Below are 16,833 nucleotides of genomic sequence, written 5' to 3'. Positions count from 1 at the left end.
AAAGATAGTCACACTATGCTGCAGCTTTATAGAACTTTAGTTTGGCCACACTTGGAAATTTGTATACAGTTCTGGTCACCACACACCAAGAAGGATGTGGATTGTTTGGAGAGGATACAGAAAAGGTTTGCCAGGATATTGCCTGGTATGTGGATTTTAGCCATGAAGGAAGATTGGATAGACTGGGTTTGTTTTCATTCGAATGCAGGAGGTTGAGGGGCGACCAGATATAAGTTTATAAGATTGTGACTGGCATGGATAGAGTGGAAAATATGAAGCTTTTTCCCAGGATAGAGGGATCAATTACTCGGGGTCACAGGTTCAAGGTGCAAGGGGGGGGAAGTTTAAAAAAGATGTACGAGGCATGTTTTTCACACAAAGGATCGTGAGTGCCTGGAATGCGCTGCCAGAGGATGTGGTGGAAGCAGACACAATAGCAGCATTCAAGAAGCACATGGACGAATACATGAATAAGAAGGGAATAGAGGGAGACAACAAGGTGCAGGGCTGGATGAACACAGCAGGCCAAGCAGCATCATAGGAGCAGAGAGGCTGACGTTTCGGGCCTAGACCCTTCATCAGAAAAGGGGGAGGGGAAGGGGGTTTTGAAATAAATAGGGAGAGAGTGGGAGGCGGATAGAAGAGGGATAGAGGAGAGGATAGGTGGAGAGGAAACAAACAGGTCGAAGAGGCGGGGATGGGGCCAGGAAAGGTGAGTGTAGGTAGGGAGTTAGGAAGGGGATAGGTCAGTCCAGGGAGGACGGACAGGTCAAGGGGGCGGGATGAGGTTGGTCGGTAGGAGATGGAGGTGCAGCTTGAGGTGGGAGGAGGGGATAGGTGGGAGGAAGAACAGGTTAGGGAGGCAGGGACGAGTTGGACTGGTTTTGGGATGCGGTGGGGGGAGGGGAGATTTTGAAACTTGTGAAATCCACATTGATACCATTGGGCTGCAGGGTTCCCAAGCGGAATATGAGTTGCTGTTCCTGCAACCTTCGGGTGGCATCGTTGTGGCACTGCAGGAGGCCCAGGATGGACATGTCGTCTGAGGAATGGGAGGGGGAGTTGAAATGGTTTGCGACTGGGAGGTGCAGTTGTTTGTTGCGAACCGATCAATGTGGATTTCACAAGTTTCAAAATCTCCCCTCCCCTCCATCTCCTACCGACCAACCTCATCCCGCCCCCTTGACCTGTCCGTCCTCCCTGGACTGACCTATCCCCTTCCTAACTCCCTACCTACACTCACCTTTCCTGGCCCCATCCCCGCCTCTTCGACCTGTTTGTTTCCTCTCCACCTATCCTCTCCTCTATCCCTCTTCTATCCGCCTCCCACTCTCTCCCTATTTATTTCAAAAGCCCCTTCCCCTCCCCCTTTTCTGATGAAGGGTCTCGGCCCGAAACGTCAGCCTCTCTGCTCCTATGATGCTGCTTGGCCTGCTGTGTTCATCCAGCCCTGCACCTTGTTGTCTCGGATTCTCCAGCATCTGCAGTTCCTACTATCTCTGAGGGAATAGAGGGACACAGGTCTTGTAAGCGAAGACAGTTTTAATATGAAAGGACAAAATGTGTCAGCGCAGACTTGGAGGGCGAAGGGCCTGTTCCTGTGCTGTATTGTTCTTTGTTCTTTGTATTCATGAATCCAAGGGACTGTTTTACAAGAATAGAGACACAATAGTAAGCAGGAAGTACATACCGTCTCATCCTACTGCAGAGGTAAAACTATGTTCCTTAAAGACTAACCATTATTAAGTAAACACTGGATTAGGTAAGGGCTCAATTGCTTTTCAGCCTGTACATCACAACTGGTTTTCTTTCTTTCTCTGACTGGTGAGGCCACTTATAATATAAATAGACACAGATACATATCATAGCATTAATAAAGATAGTTTTATTCAAATCTGAAACTTTTCAGAGCATTTCATAAAACTGTAGTTTTGTTCAGTAATTACAGTAACCCCTAATTATAGATTTAATTTGTAATTCAGAGAAACAAAAAGAATTCCTTTCTTTTTTGTTTTCAATGATTTTCCCATAAAAATGGTAATATTTTGAAAATGTATTATGACCACACTTGATGGTTAAATTATTATCAACTTCAATTATATAAAACACTGAAAAAGTATATAGTTAGGAAATGTCCTAAACTGAAAATTATATCCAAGCAGAATTATGACGTTACCTGGCTTTGATCTATTTGAATCGTAAACATTGGCCTTGCTTTCATTTATTGACTGGAGCCTCAAAATGAAAAAGGAAAATTTATCTGCAGCATAGGCTCCTTTAATTTTGGTAAAAGTTAAACACCATCTTGCACGCCAAAAATAAAATGCTAGAAGCAACTTCAGCAATTTGAAGCAATTACACATTTAATCACAGACTGACTGCATTATATAGCAATCAAAAGCTATGACTATAAACATAAACTACTGAAATAATCTTACCTCCTCATATTTCTTTAAGTTAAGGTTGGCCTTTCCCATATGGACATATGCCTTTATACAATTTTCATTGCACTGCAGTAAAAAAAAGAGAAGCGTTTCAAATGATTAAACATTGTGCACCAATAGCTATCTACACCAAATACAAGCCAAAAGAACTGCAGATGCTGTAACTATTTACACCAGTTTGACTGCACTACCCTGTAGTTGTAAAAAAAAAAGGAGCAACTTTTTAACACAGAGTGATTCGTGTGTGGAATGAACTTCCAGAGGAAATGGTGAATGCAGGTACAGTTACAATGTTTAAAAGACATTTAGATAAGCACATAAATAAGAAATGTTTGGAGGTATACAGGTCAAGCACAGGCAGGTAGGATTAGTTTAGTTTGGGATTTTGGTCGGTATGGGCTGGATGGACCGAAGGGTCTGTTTCCGTGCTGCATGACTCTGACTTCATTGCAATGCTGAGAGAGTGCTACAATGTCATTAACGCCATCTTCTGGCTGAAACGTTAAACTGAGGTTCCTTCACCTGTTCAAAAATGACAAGTGGGAATGAGAGATCCTGTGGTAATTTCTGAAAGAACAGTGTGGAGTTCTTCCCATAATCTGATCTAATTCTCCCTCAATTACTACTGCCTAAACCATACGTTACATGGTTATTCATCTCACTCTTGTTTTGTGGAATTCTGTCTGTGTGAAACCTGACTGTAAAGTTAGTTATGTATCAGCAAATGTATGTTAATTACTCTACCAAAACCATAGTTTGGGCATATAAATGAATGGAAATTTTACACTTAGCTCAGATCTGCAAGAAGGGCTCTTGCAATGCAAGGTGCGTGATTTATACATATTTTAATATAATTTATTTTAGTTTAGGTTTTGAACTGTTGGCATGTCAAATTTAGTCTGTGCGTGTGCATGACAGGTTAATGATAAGTTTGTAATATTTCGAGCCATTATGATTTATCTTAAATCATGTTTTGAAACAGAGACTACTTGGAGAGTAATGGGGCTTTATTTTCACTGGGTGAGTTTTATGACCTAACAAAGTAAACAGGGCAGAGCAGTTTTGTTTTTTTTGGGGAGGGTTTTATTTTTGGCTTAGGGAAAATATCCATAGCTTGAAGAAAGCCATTTTTGATTTCAGTTTTCAAAAGTCTTGCCTGAAATCTGGCATCGATTGAAAGGTCAGGCAGATGGTTGGGGTGTGGACTGCCTTGTAAGTAATCAATAGCGAGACGTGATATAGGGTAGGAAGGCATAGAATCTGTGTGGGCAGAGTTGAGGAACCACAAAGGAAAAGAGACCCTGATTGGAGTTATGTACAGGCCTCTTAGCAGTAGTCAGGATGTGGGGAAGAAAATAAATCAGTAGATAGGAAAGCACGTAAGAAAGGCACTATTATATAATCATGGGGGTTTGAGTATGCAGATGGACTGGGAAAATCAGGTTGGTAGCAGATTTCAAGAAAGGGAATTTGTGGAATGTCTACAAGATGGTTTTCTGGAGCAGCTCATGGGAGCGCCTACCAGGGAACAGGCAATTCGGAGATATGTAATGAAGCAGACTTGATTTAAGGAGCTTAAGGAGAAGGAACCCCAAGAGGGAGAGTGACCATAACATGATAGAATTTACCTTGGAGTTTGAGAGGGAGAAGCTGGAATCAGATGTAATGATAATACAATTGAATAAGTTAACTACAAAGACATGAGTGACGAGCTGACCAAAGTTGATTGGAAGGGGAACCTAGCAGGGAAGACCATGGAGTAGCAATGGCAGGAGTTTCTGGGGTAATCTGGGAGGCACAGCAGAATTTCATCCCAAGGAAGAAGAAACATACTAAGGGGAGGATGAGGCAACCATTGGCTGACAAGAAAAGCCAGGAACAGCGTAAAAGCAAAAGGAAAAGCACACAATGTGGTGAATACTAATGGGAATCTTTTAAGACCATTACAGGATAACTAAAAATGCAATAAGGAGATAAAGATGAAATATGAGGATAAACTAGGAAATAATATAAAAGAAGACTGCAGGAATTTTTTTTTAGATTTATAGAAAGGTAAGGGAGAGCAAGAGTTGACATTGGACCGCTGGAAAATGAGGCTGGAGAAGCAGCAGTGGGGAACAAAACTGGCGGAGGAACTGAATACATACTTTTCATCAGTTTACATGGTGGAAAACACCAGCAGCATACCAGGTCTTCAAAAAAGTCAGGGAGCAGGGGAGAGGGTAGTGACCGTCTCGATAGGATGCCAGATTTCAGGCAAGACTTTTGAAAACTAAAATCAAAAATGGCTTTCTTCAATCTATGGGTATTTTCCCTAAGCCAAAATTAAAACCCTCCCAAAAAATCAAAACTGCACTGCCTTGTTTACTTTGTTAGGTCATAAAACTCACCTAGTAAAAATAAAGAAGACACTGTGGAAGCTGAAAGGTCTGATGGTGAATAAATCACTCGGATCAGGAGATTGTGGGGGCATGGTGGTGATCTTTCAGAAATAACTGGAGTCAGGGAAGTTCCCAGAGGACTGGAAAATGGCTAATGTAACACCTCTGTTTAAGAAGGGAGGGAGGGAGAAGACAGGACAGTATAGGCCAATTAACCTAACCTCAGTCATTGACAAGATTTGACAGTCCATCATTAGGGATGAGATTGCAGAAAGGTGTAAGGTTATGCACTTTAGCAGGGAGAATAGACATGTAGACTATTTTCGCAATGGGAGAAACTTCAGAAATCTGAAGCACAAAGGGACTTGGAAGTCCCAATTTAGGACTTGTTTAAGGTTAACATGCAAGGCCAGGTGGCAGGTAGGAAGGCTAAGCAATTTTAGCATTCATTTCAAGAGAGCTAGAATACAAGAACATACATGTACTGCTGTGTCTGTATAAGGCTCTGGTCAGACTGCATTTGGAATATTTTGAGCAGTTTGGGCCTCCTACCTATGGAAGGATGTGCTGGCTTTGGGAGGGTTCAGAGTGGTTTTACAAGAATGATCCAGGGGATGAAGGGCTTGTCATATGAGGAGTGGTTGAGGACTCTGAGACTGTACTTTATGGAGTTTAGAAGGATGAGGGGGAGATCTTATTTAAACTTAGCGAATACTGAGAGACCTGGACCTAGGACAGACTAGGACCTGAGGCCAAGTCATTAAGTGTATTTAAGACAGAAATAGATAGGTTCTTAATTAGTAAGGGGATCAGGATTACACGAGAAAATCAATAAGAAACATGTCATCTATGTTCGAATGGTGGAACAGACTAAATGGGCTGATGGCTAATTCTGCTCTAAATCTTATGGGTTTTAAGCTAGCTGTGTAAGACAGTTGGTTCTGAAGAAGGCAGGCAATTAAGAGTTATTAGGAAATATGTTACCTCAGCACATGAGGTTAATTTTCAAATTCCAGACCAGAAATGCTTGGTTAAAACCCTAAACGGATTATTTAAGGGTGAGAAAAGGAAGGCTGATTGCATGCAGAATCAAGGAAGAGGTAAGCAAATTCTGAAGACTGGGAATTGAAGCTTCAGTTAAATTAAGGCCTAGAGATGTGATAAAGAGTGTAACTCTCTATGGTGTGAGTAACCTAAGGGAGTAATGTTGGGATTAATGGGATTGTATTATACCGTGTGTTTTGAAATATTTTCATTTGTGTTCTTTTGTTATATGTAGGTAGCTTAGTTTATTCTATATTTGTCTTCATTTCTTTTGCGCAATAAACTTCCATTTCAAACGTTAAAACCAAATCTGCAGCATTGTATGCTATGTTTAACTGAAAGATCACCTCATTAAAACTAAAAAGAAACAAGGTATGATGTATCAAGCCAGATTTCAGTCCTAGATCTAACATGTCCAGTAAGAACATCAGCTGGATCAGAACACACTTGAATAATTAATCATTGCAATGTAGGGATCTAAGATACTATATTAATTTGGAATGTAGGGGACAGGCACTGTGGAATATTCATTGTATTCTACAAATGAAAAAATTCATTCAGTGATATTATCCAGAGACAGTTAAACTATCATTTTAATCATACAATAAATTCTGTATTCCTTAGTGATTATACTATTTAGAAGAATATAAGGAATAGTTGCAGGAGTAGTCCATTCTACTCCTCCAGCCTGCTATACCAATCAATAAGGTTTTGGATGATCTTCTACCAAAACTCCACTTCTCTGTCTTCTCCCCATATTTCTTTATTCCTTTAGTGTCCAAAATGTCCTTTAATTTCTCTCTTAATTCACCTGAAATTAATTTTCACAAGTATGAATGCTTTAAGATAGTGCGATCTTTAACCTGGTGTAATAAAACTTGCCAACGCTAAACATTTTAAAAAATTCATGCACAATATTTGGCATTGATAGCAAAGCCAGCATTTATTGCCCTAGAGAGATGGTGGTGAGCTGCCTTCTTGAACCTCTGTAGTTCCCATGTGCAGGTACACCACAGTGAAGGAGTGGCGTATAGTTCCAGTTTAGACTGGTGTCTGGCTTGGAGGGGATTGTCAAGAGACGGTGTTTCCATGCATTGTCCCAAACCCCTCCAACTTAGTAATGGTGATCTTCAAGATACCTTATAAAAGTATGTAACAGAAGTGCCCTGTGACCAGTTGTAAAGTTTAATAAGCAATAATGCATTTAATTCCATATTGGAAAGTATAGTTACAATTTATTATTTCAATATCCACACTCCATATCTTTATAACGTGATAAGTTTGATTTTCTACAAAGCTTGTCTCGATTATTGAATAAGAGCATTTTCAAGATAACAGTTACAATGTGCCATTGTGTATGAAAGGATTAATGATACTGTTCTGTAGCTAACTGGGTCAGTGTTTTACCCTCCATGTTTATCACAACAGTGACAAAATAAAACAATCCCCAAAAAGTTCTAATTAAGAAACAATAAATACAAAGTTCTGTACTCTGGAAATTCACAAGAGTAGCAACAATTCATTTTGCTAAGTTGGGGAATCAGACTACACGTATCATTTTTCATTTCAAATATTCAATTCAAATGGTACCAAAGGTGATATGAAATTATAGAAGAAGTTGAAATTTGCCATTTAAGAACTCACCTTCTGGATCTAAAGGCCATTGTTATGAAGAATAATTTACTCATTATGAACTTCTTACACAATATATGTGTAGTTTTTATTTTCATTGTATCATTAGTATTTGTCAATATTTTTGCGTCATATACTCCTGTATCATTGCAATTTGTTAGTTCAGCCAAAAATCTGTGATTAGTATTGACCAATCCAAAAGCATGTATGACTGCACAGAACCAATAGCAATGTGCTTTTGTATAGTGCCTGTAAACAGCAAAGCATTCCAAGGCACTTCACACGAATGATTAAGAAGCAAATCTTAAGCGATTAAGATTACAGAAGGTAGTGCAATTTTTCACCCCCAGACTCTCACAGCTTGGAAAAATGAAAATCTGCAATTCCTAATCATTGGATTATACATCCATTTATGAAAATTGCTGAGAGAAAATATACTTTAACAAAAACCCAAATCTAGAAGGGTGACGTGCTCAACTGTGCAGTTAGCCAATAAACACACACATTAGAAACATATAAAAGCCATTTATCAGACCCTTAGCTTTTACTGTTCTCACCTTCAGGGCCCACTCACAATCACTGATTGCCTCTTCATATTTCCCCAGTTTGATATATGCCTGAAAATAACAAGAAACAGACATTTGGTGACTGCAAGGGAGCTAAATTATGGCAACTAGTTCAAATCTTAATAGACTCATCAATATTAGTAAAATTAGGTGTGAAAATATCTGCCAACATTCAATCAATCAAAACAGTAGAACTATGAAGTAAGTTATCCGGAAAGACCTGAGGTGAACAGTTTAAATGGATTCACAAAATAATTAACACCTTCTCTAGAAAAAGGATGCAAGAACATGCCTTTGCAATTATTCTTACCTTCCAGATTAATTTAAAATAAAGCTTAAGGTATATTGCTATTGGCAGTACAGAGTCTTATTATGTTTCTTCACAGTTTCATAATAGAGCTCTAACGAAAACTATGTTCAGACAGTTAATCTATGTTGCTCATCCTTGTTCTTAAAATTGTATTGTGGTCTCTTACATAACTGAACTAATTTCGGTTGACATGTTTGAAGGAATTTGCTAAATTGAGTTACTTTATTTGTGCATGTTCTCTTGGCCATTTCAGATTTTCTATTTTTCACATATTTTGTAAAATTTAAACAGGTCTTGGTTATAATTGGAAGCTGAGTAAAGTACAGCGTATACTGCACAGTTGAATACATCATCCTTCAGATAAGACTTTTAAATTTAGATGACATTTATCTGTTTTGGAGATATAAATAAACATAAAGGATCCCATGGAACTATTTAAAGAACAGCAGAGAGTTATTTCTTGTCCTGAGCAGCAATCCTCCCTAAAATAAAACCATCCAAACATAAATTCACTGTGCCTTCAATTCATTGATGTTGTGGGATGTGATTTGCAAAATGGCTGCTGGGTCTACTGATTCAACATCAAAAGCAATTTTTCTTTGAAACGTTTTTGAAGTGCATGACAAGGCACTGTGTAAATCTAATACTTATTTCCCTGGCTATCAACTTGTAGCAATAGCAATATGTCCATGTATCCTTCATAAGCTTAAGTGGTTTCTGGCCCTGAGAAGGAAATAAATTTCTCATAAAATTAGAAATAAAAACACTCACTTTTCTCCAGCAGCTATCTATAAACCATTTTCATCAAATAAAAATTCTAAAATGCTGATGACTGTAATAGTCACACATACCTGTGCTCGATTGGTGTATAGGACCTGAAAATCTCGCAGCTTTTCCAGGCCATCTGTATAGTATTGCACAGCAGTTGCATAGTCCCCTTTTTCGAATGCTGCATTACCCTTCTCTTTCAATGCTGTGGAAGAAAATATTAAAGTTCAAAGCAGAAAAATAAGAGTTGAAATTAATTTTGGGTCAAATGAGAAATATTTTTACATGAGTTAATGATAGAAGCTTCTCCTTACCTTTAAAAGCTCACTTAACACATTTTATTTCTTCCCTGCCTTCACCAGCCTGCAACTTCTAGCTAATGTCTATCCTTCTTCACTTTTTAAGAAATATATTGAGACATTTCACGCTACTTTGAACCAAATAAGTGCAAATTATGGTGTACAGGGAATGAGACAAAATTGGATCTAACAATAAAATTGCTGTGTAAAATTTCAGAATGGAAATTAACAGCAAATAAAGTGGACTTAATTAATGGTCATTAAACACTATTTAATGGAACAAAAACAAAAATTGCGGGAAAACTCAGCAGGTCTGGCAGCATGTGTGAAAGGAATGCAGAGGTCAGTCCTGAAGAAGAATCACTGGACTTGAAACATAAACTCTGCTTTCCCTCCGCAGATGCTGCCAGACCTGCTGACTATTCTCAGCAATTTCTGTTTTGGTTTCTAATTTACAGCATCTGCGGGTGTTTGGATTTTTTTGTTTACTACTTAATGGAACATCAAATCTCCAGCTTCCACAGTTCTTTGTTTTATTTTCCTACTTAATGGAACCTGTTTTATCCTATGTTTTGTCTCTGTAGGATCCTGAGTGCACCAAAAAGCTGTATTTGAACAAAAATATTATTTATCATAATAATATGGGGGATAAAGCAACAAAGTGAATTGATTTAAAAGATTACCTATGAGCATATTATCTGGTGGCCTACACCTTCTCCTGTTTCTTATGTCATCATTTTTGCAACACTCAAACTTGCTTACCATTGGCGAGCTTTTGATTTTTTTTTCTTCTCTTCCCTCTCGCCTCTGCATCTCTCTCAAGAACTGTTAAGAAATCATCTATAACAAAGAGGTACCAAAAATGAATACTCAGCTACACAGCAGCCCAGGCCACAGCCTATTATGACATTTGTAAGTTATGTTCCTTTTGGGTAAGATTTTGTGTTAGGTACGGATGTGAATGCTGGGGAATGGAATTCTTTTCAACTTAAGCACAAGTATCAACATCATGCACTTAGGTTTAACACAGCTCAGGTGACTCGTCAGCTACTTCAGAAAACGCCCCTTTGCACCAACCACCCCATAACGAAGTACACTTGCCAACTTTGTGCTGTGTTAGGAGTATGTTCAGCTGTTTTATGATCAGTATCTGACTGAGGCTTCCCAAACTTCAGTCCAGTTGTGGGGAAACCAATCACCATCTGAGATTCAAACTCAACTCTTAAAGAGAAGTCTGTAACACCAAATGCTGGAACAAATCAATGCACTGGAGACAGAAAAGATTCACAAGAATGGTGAAGGTTTGAGAAACGTCAGTTCCAAAGATAGATTGAAAAATTGAGACTGTTTTCCTTGGACACAAGAACGCTGAGAGGAAATCTGATAGTTATTTAAAATCATGAGGGATCTGGACAGAGTAGGTAGGGAGAAACTGTTCCCACTTAGGATAGGATCAAAACAAGTGGACACAAATTTGAGGTAATTGGCAAAAGATGAAAAGGCATAATGAGATTTTTCCTATAGCAAGTAATAAAAGTCTGGAATGCACTGCCTGGCAGTGTGTGAAGGCAGAGTCAATTGAGGCTTTCAAAAAGGAATTAGGTTGTTACTTGAAAAAGAAGAATGCACAGGGTTATGGGGAAAAGGCAGAGGAAGTGAGGGGCTCATTCAGAGAACAAGTAGAGATATGATGGGGCAAATGGTTCCCTCTGCACTGACACAATTCCATGATTCTGTGAAATCACCTGTCAATTGTGTATTTTAATGTATTACTGCCTCAAAACAACACAAAAATCTACATGAAAAATCAATGATTTCTGACAAAGTACATTACCTTGGTTCATCTCACTGCTCTCCATTCTCTGCAAGAAACAGATTTTCAAAAAATCAGTAATTAGATGGGCATACTGGAATCTCAGAAAGAACTCGCTTGCAGGAAGTGATTTCAGCTCTTTAATATAATGGAGGGATTTATTCATCAGAGAAATTATCTCATTCTTGTAAATTCTGTAATATTCAAGTCAAACCTTTTGTACTTTATATTTCACAAACTTTATCAATAAAGCATATTTTCGGAATAAAAGATTTCTAATCACGCTCTCAACTTTAATAAATGTCCAACGCACCAAAATGAATCCAGGTTAAAAACAATTGCTATCAACATGCAGAGACCCAACATTACAAGTGGTTTAAATGAAGTACCCTACTTATCGATATGTGAACACTGGAAACATGCTCAACACAGTCTAATTTAATGAAAGTACATCAGTGGCTTTTATTATTTAATACCGTAATTTTTTTTTCTTTCCCAGGCACAACCCAAAATCTCAAACAATCAAAACTGTTCACACTCACAATGCAGGCTGCTTTCAAAGTGCTGGGACACACCATCCATCCCTGCACAGGGCTTTATACCAAATGCTTAATAACCATTATTGCTTCATTTTCACCCTTGTTTGATTTAGCCCATGTATAATCTTTGACCCTTATTCTGAGTTGGTTTGTTACAATATAAAAACAACTCGGCAGGTCAATCAACGTTGATAAATGGAAAAGCAAAGTTATAGAGTCAAGAAGTCATACAGCATAGGAACAGACTCTTCCAAAAGACGCAACCAGTCCATGTCAAACATAATCCCAAACTAAACTAGTCCCACCTACCTGCTCCTGGCCCATATCTCTCCAAACCTTTCCTATTCATTGGATATGTACTTATCCAAATGTCTTTTAAATGTTGTCATTGTACCCACGTCCACCATTTCCTCAGGAAGTTCACTGCACACGTGAACCACCCTCTGAGTAAAAAATTTGCCCCTCATGTCTTTTTTAAATCCCTCTCCTCTCACCTAGTCTTGAAATCCCCCATTGTCTTGAAATACGGGAAAGACAACTGCCATTAACCTTATCTATACCCCTCATTATTTTATAAACTTCAGTAAGTCAGGACATTTTCTGATGAAGGAACACACACCAAAAACATTCCTGTCTTTTATCCACAAACACGCTAGTCTCACATAATCCATTTGCTTTGAGTGAGAACTGCTAATTTGGGATGCAGTCTCGTATGGCATTAATCTTTTTCACAGCATTTTACTCTTCCGATTCTTGTACCAAACTGCCAGAATGAAAAGTCAGGATTTAATGGCATTTCTAACAATCAATCTGATCAAAGACTCACATATTGACCAGGCGGTGGTCCACTGCATGAAGGGTTTGGATTGATTAATGTGCGGTTCAGTTTTGTCCTGCATCCTTCCACTATATCGGCTCCTCTGGAACCTTTTTCCAACTTCTCATCTGCTTTTTGGAAAGCTTTTTCTCTTATTGCAGGGTCATCAGACTTAAATTCTTCAACCAAATTCGCTAAACAGGGAGATTCAGACAGAAACTGTTGTAAGTAGTAATATATTTTTGGCGGTACAGACTTGATGGGCCTCAGGCCCTCTTCTTTGTTGAATGATTCTTTAAAACATCTATATTTAAAAGAGTTGAATTGAATACAGACTGTGTAAGTGAAATGGATGGTGGGAAAAGCAAAAGGCCTTTAAATCCAATACATATGTCCATTCCTTCTAACTATGTTCTCATTCTCTCCCTCCACTCACTTTCTCTCCTCCTTCACTTACTGACCTCACTCTTACTTACTGATGTCCATTTCCTTGATCTCTCCCCCCACTCTCTATAACCTTCACTTACTGAACTTCCCCTCCACCTCACTTAATGATGTCCACCTCATTGATGGTCCCTTCCTTCAGTCTCTCCGCCTCACTCAATCTGTGTCCCCCTAATTGACTTACTCCCTCTCTCACTTACTCTTGCTCCCTGTCACTTACTGACCTCCCTCTCACTGATGTTGCGCACATCCACTCCCCCTCACTCACACTTATGACCCCCTCACTGATGTCCCCTCACTCACTCTTTCCCGCTCACTTTCTCGCCCTCCTTCACTCTCTGTCTCCCTCACTCACTTTCTTTCCCCCTCAGTCAGAAGTCACAAAGCATCAGGTTATCATCCAACAGGTTTATTTGAAAACACAAGCTTTCGGTGAAGCTCTTCACCTGATAAAGGGGCATCACGCTGTATGCTTTTGATTTCAAATAAACGTACTGGACTATAACCTGGTGTCGTGTGATGTCTAACTTTGTCCACCCCAGTCCAATACCGGTACCTCCACATTATCTTTCCCCCTCAATCACTGATCTCTCTCTCTCCCCCTCTCTCTCACTTATCCCCCCTCACTTACTGATCTCTGATTGATCCCTCACTCACCAATCTCCCAATCAGTCACTCAGTCTCACCCCCTCACTCACTGATCTCTCTTTGTCTCCCTTAATCACTGATCTCTCTATCACAGATTCCACCTCACTCACTGATCTCCTTCACTCACGGATCTCACCCACTGACTGATCTCTCAAAGATCCCTCATTCACTTACTTCTCTCACTTTTTCCCTCACTCACTCTCTCATTCATTGATATCTCCACAACTCTCTCACTTACTCTCCCTCTCTCACTTACAGATTTCTCCCTCACCAATCTCTCCCTCATTGATCACTATTCTCATCTTTCCCATTGAAGCCCTTCTCTCCCTCTCTCACCGACCTCTCTCACTGAAACCTCTCTCACTCCCTCTTTCCTCCCTCTTATTGTTCTCCCTTCTTCTCTATCCCTCCTTCACTTACCTCTCCTTATCTTTCTCCCTCATTCAGTGACCTCTCTCTCACTGACCTCCCTCTCTCTCCATCTCTTACTGATTTATCCTTCACCAATCTCTCACTGTCTCTCTTCCACTCTTATTGATTTCTCTCTCTCTCTCATTTACTAATCTCCCTTGCTGAACCCACTCACACTGATATCCCTCACTGATCCCACTACCTCTCCCTTTCTCTCGTCCTTTCACTCTCCCCTTCTGACTCCCTCACTGATCTCTCCCCTTCTCAGACTCTGTCACTGATCTCTCCCTTTCTCTCACTCCCTCACAGATCTCTCTCACCGACCTCTCTCAAACTGATCTCTGTCCCTCACCCTGCCATCTCCTTGTGCTCTCCCCTTCTCAATGATCTCCCCCTCTCTCGCCACACCTATCACTCTCTTAGTGAGTCCTGTCCCTCTCTCACTGATCTCTCTTTCACCCTTTCAGTTATCCACCCCCCCGCTACTCTCTCTCCCTCTCTTACTGATTTCTCCCTTTCTGTCACCTTCTCTCCCATTCTTACTGATCTCTCCCTCTCTCACATTTCTGCTGTCTCACTTTCTCTCTCTCCCTGATTTCTCCCTCACTGATCTCTCTCTCCTCTTTCACATTTCCTCTCTCTCTTTCACCCTTTCACTCTGATCTCTTCCTCACTGATCTTTATCTCTCTCTCACTCCCTCCCTCTCCCTCTCACATTCCCTCTCTCTCATTCCCTCCCTCTTTGATCTCTCCATCTCTCTCTCACCGCCTCTTTCTCTGATTTCTCTCTCCCTCTCTTACTGATCTCTTCCACTTCCCTCAGGAACCGCTCGAGCTCCGGGTTCTCACTGCCCGCCATTTCGCTGCTCTCCAGCGTCCAGGGGCTGGACCAATCAGCTGCAGTCTTGCTGCGCCGCCTTCCAACAAGCCTTGCGCCCATTGGCCCTTCCCGTTGCTATGGAGTGGGCACGCGGTTGCCTGTGGTTACCAGCCACACCCTCTCTTGTAGGACCAGAGACTGGAGCATCCTCCAAAGACCTGGGGACACACACAGCTTTCCCTTAACAATGGTTAATATAGCGTTCTGCCATTCACACCTCTTCTAGAACATTCAGAGATAGTAGGAACTGTTAATACTGGAGAATCTGAGATAACAAGGTGTAGAGCTGGATGAACACAGCAGGCCAAGCAACATCAGAGGAGCAGGAAAGCTGACGTTTCGGGTCTGGATCCTTCTTCAGAATTATCTTCTACAACATTCTTCTCTTGGCTGACTTCCACCCATTGTTTACCTTATAACACCATCACTTTCGTCATCATACTAAGGGCAGTCAGTGGTTAGCGCGCTGCTTCACAGCACCAGGGACCCAGGACTGATTCCAGCCTCAGGCAACTGTCTGTGTGAAGTTTTCCCCCCGTGTCTGTGTGGGTTTCCTCGGGGTACTCTGGTTTCCTCCCATCGCCCAAAGAACTGCAAGTAAGTGAATTGGCTATGCCAAAATTGTCCGCGGTCTACAGGAATGTGCAGGTGGGCTAGTCATGGTGAATGTGGGGTCAAAGAATATGGTAAGGGGTCTGGGTGGGATGTTCTTCAGAGATTGGTGTGGGCCTGAATGGCCTCCTTTCACATTGAGATCGTTAGAACTGCCAGTGCTGGAGTCAGAAATAACACAGTGTGGAGCTGGAGGAGCACAGCAGGCCAGGCAGCATCAGAGAGGCAGGAAAATTGACGTTTCGGGTCAGGACTTCCAGATCCACACTGTGTTATCTCCTTCCACATTGTACGGATTGTATGATTTATAACCTCTCCTGCCTTCAGTAACAGCTCAGAAAGGGTTAACATTGGATACTGCTATTGGCTCCACCCAATCTAATGTTACTCCCTGTCCCTGGGTAAAAATGATAAAGGTAAAGTCACCATATTCCCCTCTCTCTTGTTAGAGAGAGAGAGAGAGAGAGAGAGACGGCTGGTGGTGGTTTAACCTAAGGGTCACCATGCCTCAGGCAAGAGAGAAGGCGGTAACCTCAACCAGTGCAGGAATTGAACCCACGCTGCTCACATCACTCTGCATCACAAACTAGCTTTCCAGTCAATTGAGTAGGGAGTTGAGAAATCCAGATCTTCATCCCAATGGAGACAGTTATGACCTCTCTGGCTCCCCAGAGTCTCTGTAATTGTGGCTGACTTAGCCAATGTAACTTTGTCTGTAGCTTTCCTGCAATAAACGTGGTCTTCTGGTTTTTTCATACAAAAACAGAAGGTACTGGAAAAATTCAGCACATCTGATAGCAACCATAGAGAGTTACCTGAGTTAAACTTGTCCTTTTTGAGGTAATGTTCTAATCCCCATTTGAAAGCCTCAATTGACTTATCTTAACCATATTTTTAACTGATGCAGACTATATCCTAACCATTAGTGCATGTAAAGCCTTTTCCTCATATCACCATTGCTTCTTTTTGCTAATAATCTGCACCCCTAAATCTTGAATAAAACAAAGAACAGCGGATTCTGGAGATCTGAAACACACAAAACAAAAGTTGCTGGAGAAACTCAGCAGGTTTAGCAGCATTTGTGAAGATAAAGCAGAGTTAACGCTTCAAGTCTCCTGACCCCACTTCAGAACTGTTTCTCAGCTTTGAAGAAGGGACACTAGGCTCAATATCTTAACTCTGTATTCTCTCCACAGATTATGTCTGACCTGCGGAGTTTCTCCAG

General features: G+C 40.7%; 1 protein-coding gene across 3 annotated transcripts in view; it reads right to left on the bottom strand.

Moving 5' to 3' along the window:
* The window catches only part of ttc12 (tetratricopeptide repeat domain 12), a 42,178-nt gene extending 27,179 nt beyond the window's left edge, over window positions 1-14,999 (bottom strand). For 2 of the 3 annotated variants that reach the window (XM_020511188.2, XM_048615639.1), the window contains exons 1-7: window positions 14,918-14,999; window positions 12,623-12,807; window positions 11,279-11,306; window positions 10,207-10,284; window positions 9,229-9,350; window positions 8,059-8,118; window positions 2,439-2,510 (exon numbers count right to left, since the gene is read on the bottom strand). In XM_020511188.2, coding sequence (XP_020366777.2) covers window positions 2,439-2,510; window positions 8,059-8,118; window positions 9,229-9,350; window positions 10,207-10,284; window positions 11,279-11,306; window positions 12,623-12,807; window positions 14,918-14,975 — 603 coding nt within the window. In that variant the 5' untranslated portion in view covers window positions 14,976-14,999. Of the gene's footprint in view, window positions 1-2,438; window positions 2,511-8,058; window positions 8,119-9,228; window positions 9,351-10,206; window positions 10,285-11,278; window positions 11,307-12,622; window positions 12,808-14,882 lie in introns of all 3 variants that reach the window. The other variant, XM_048615640.1, reaches the window with a different exon arrangement.
* Window positions 15,000-16,833: the final 1,834 nt, after the last annotated feature.

The sequence above is a fragment of the Rhincodon typus genome, chromosome 32 (genome assembly GCF_021869965.1).
Source record: "Rhincodon typus isolate 14 chromosome 32, sRhiTyp1.1, whole genome shotgun sequence".
In the NCBI taxonomy this organism is placed as follows: Eukaryota; Metazoa; Chordata; class Chondrichthyes; order Orectolobiformes; family Rhincodontidae; genus Rhincodon; species Rhincodon typus.
The sequence above is the reverse complement of the archived record's forward strand: the minus strand, read 5'-3'. Positions and strand labels throughout refer to the sequence as shown.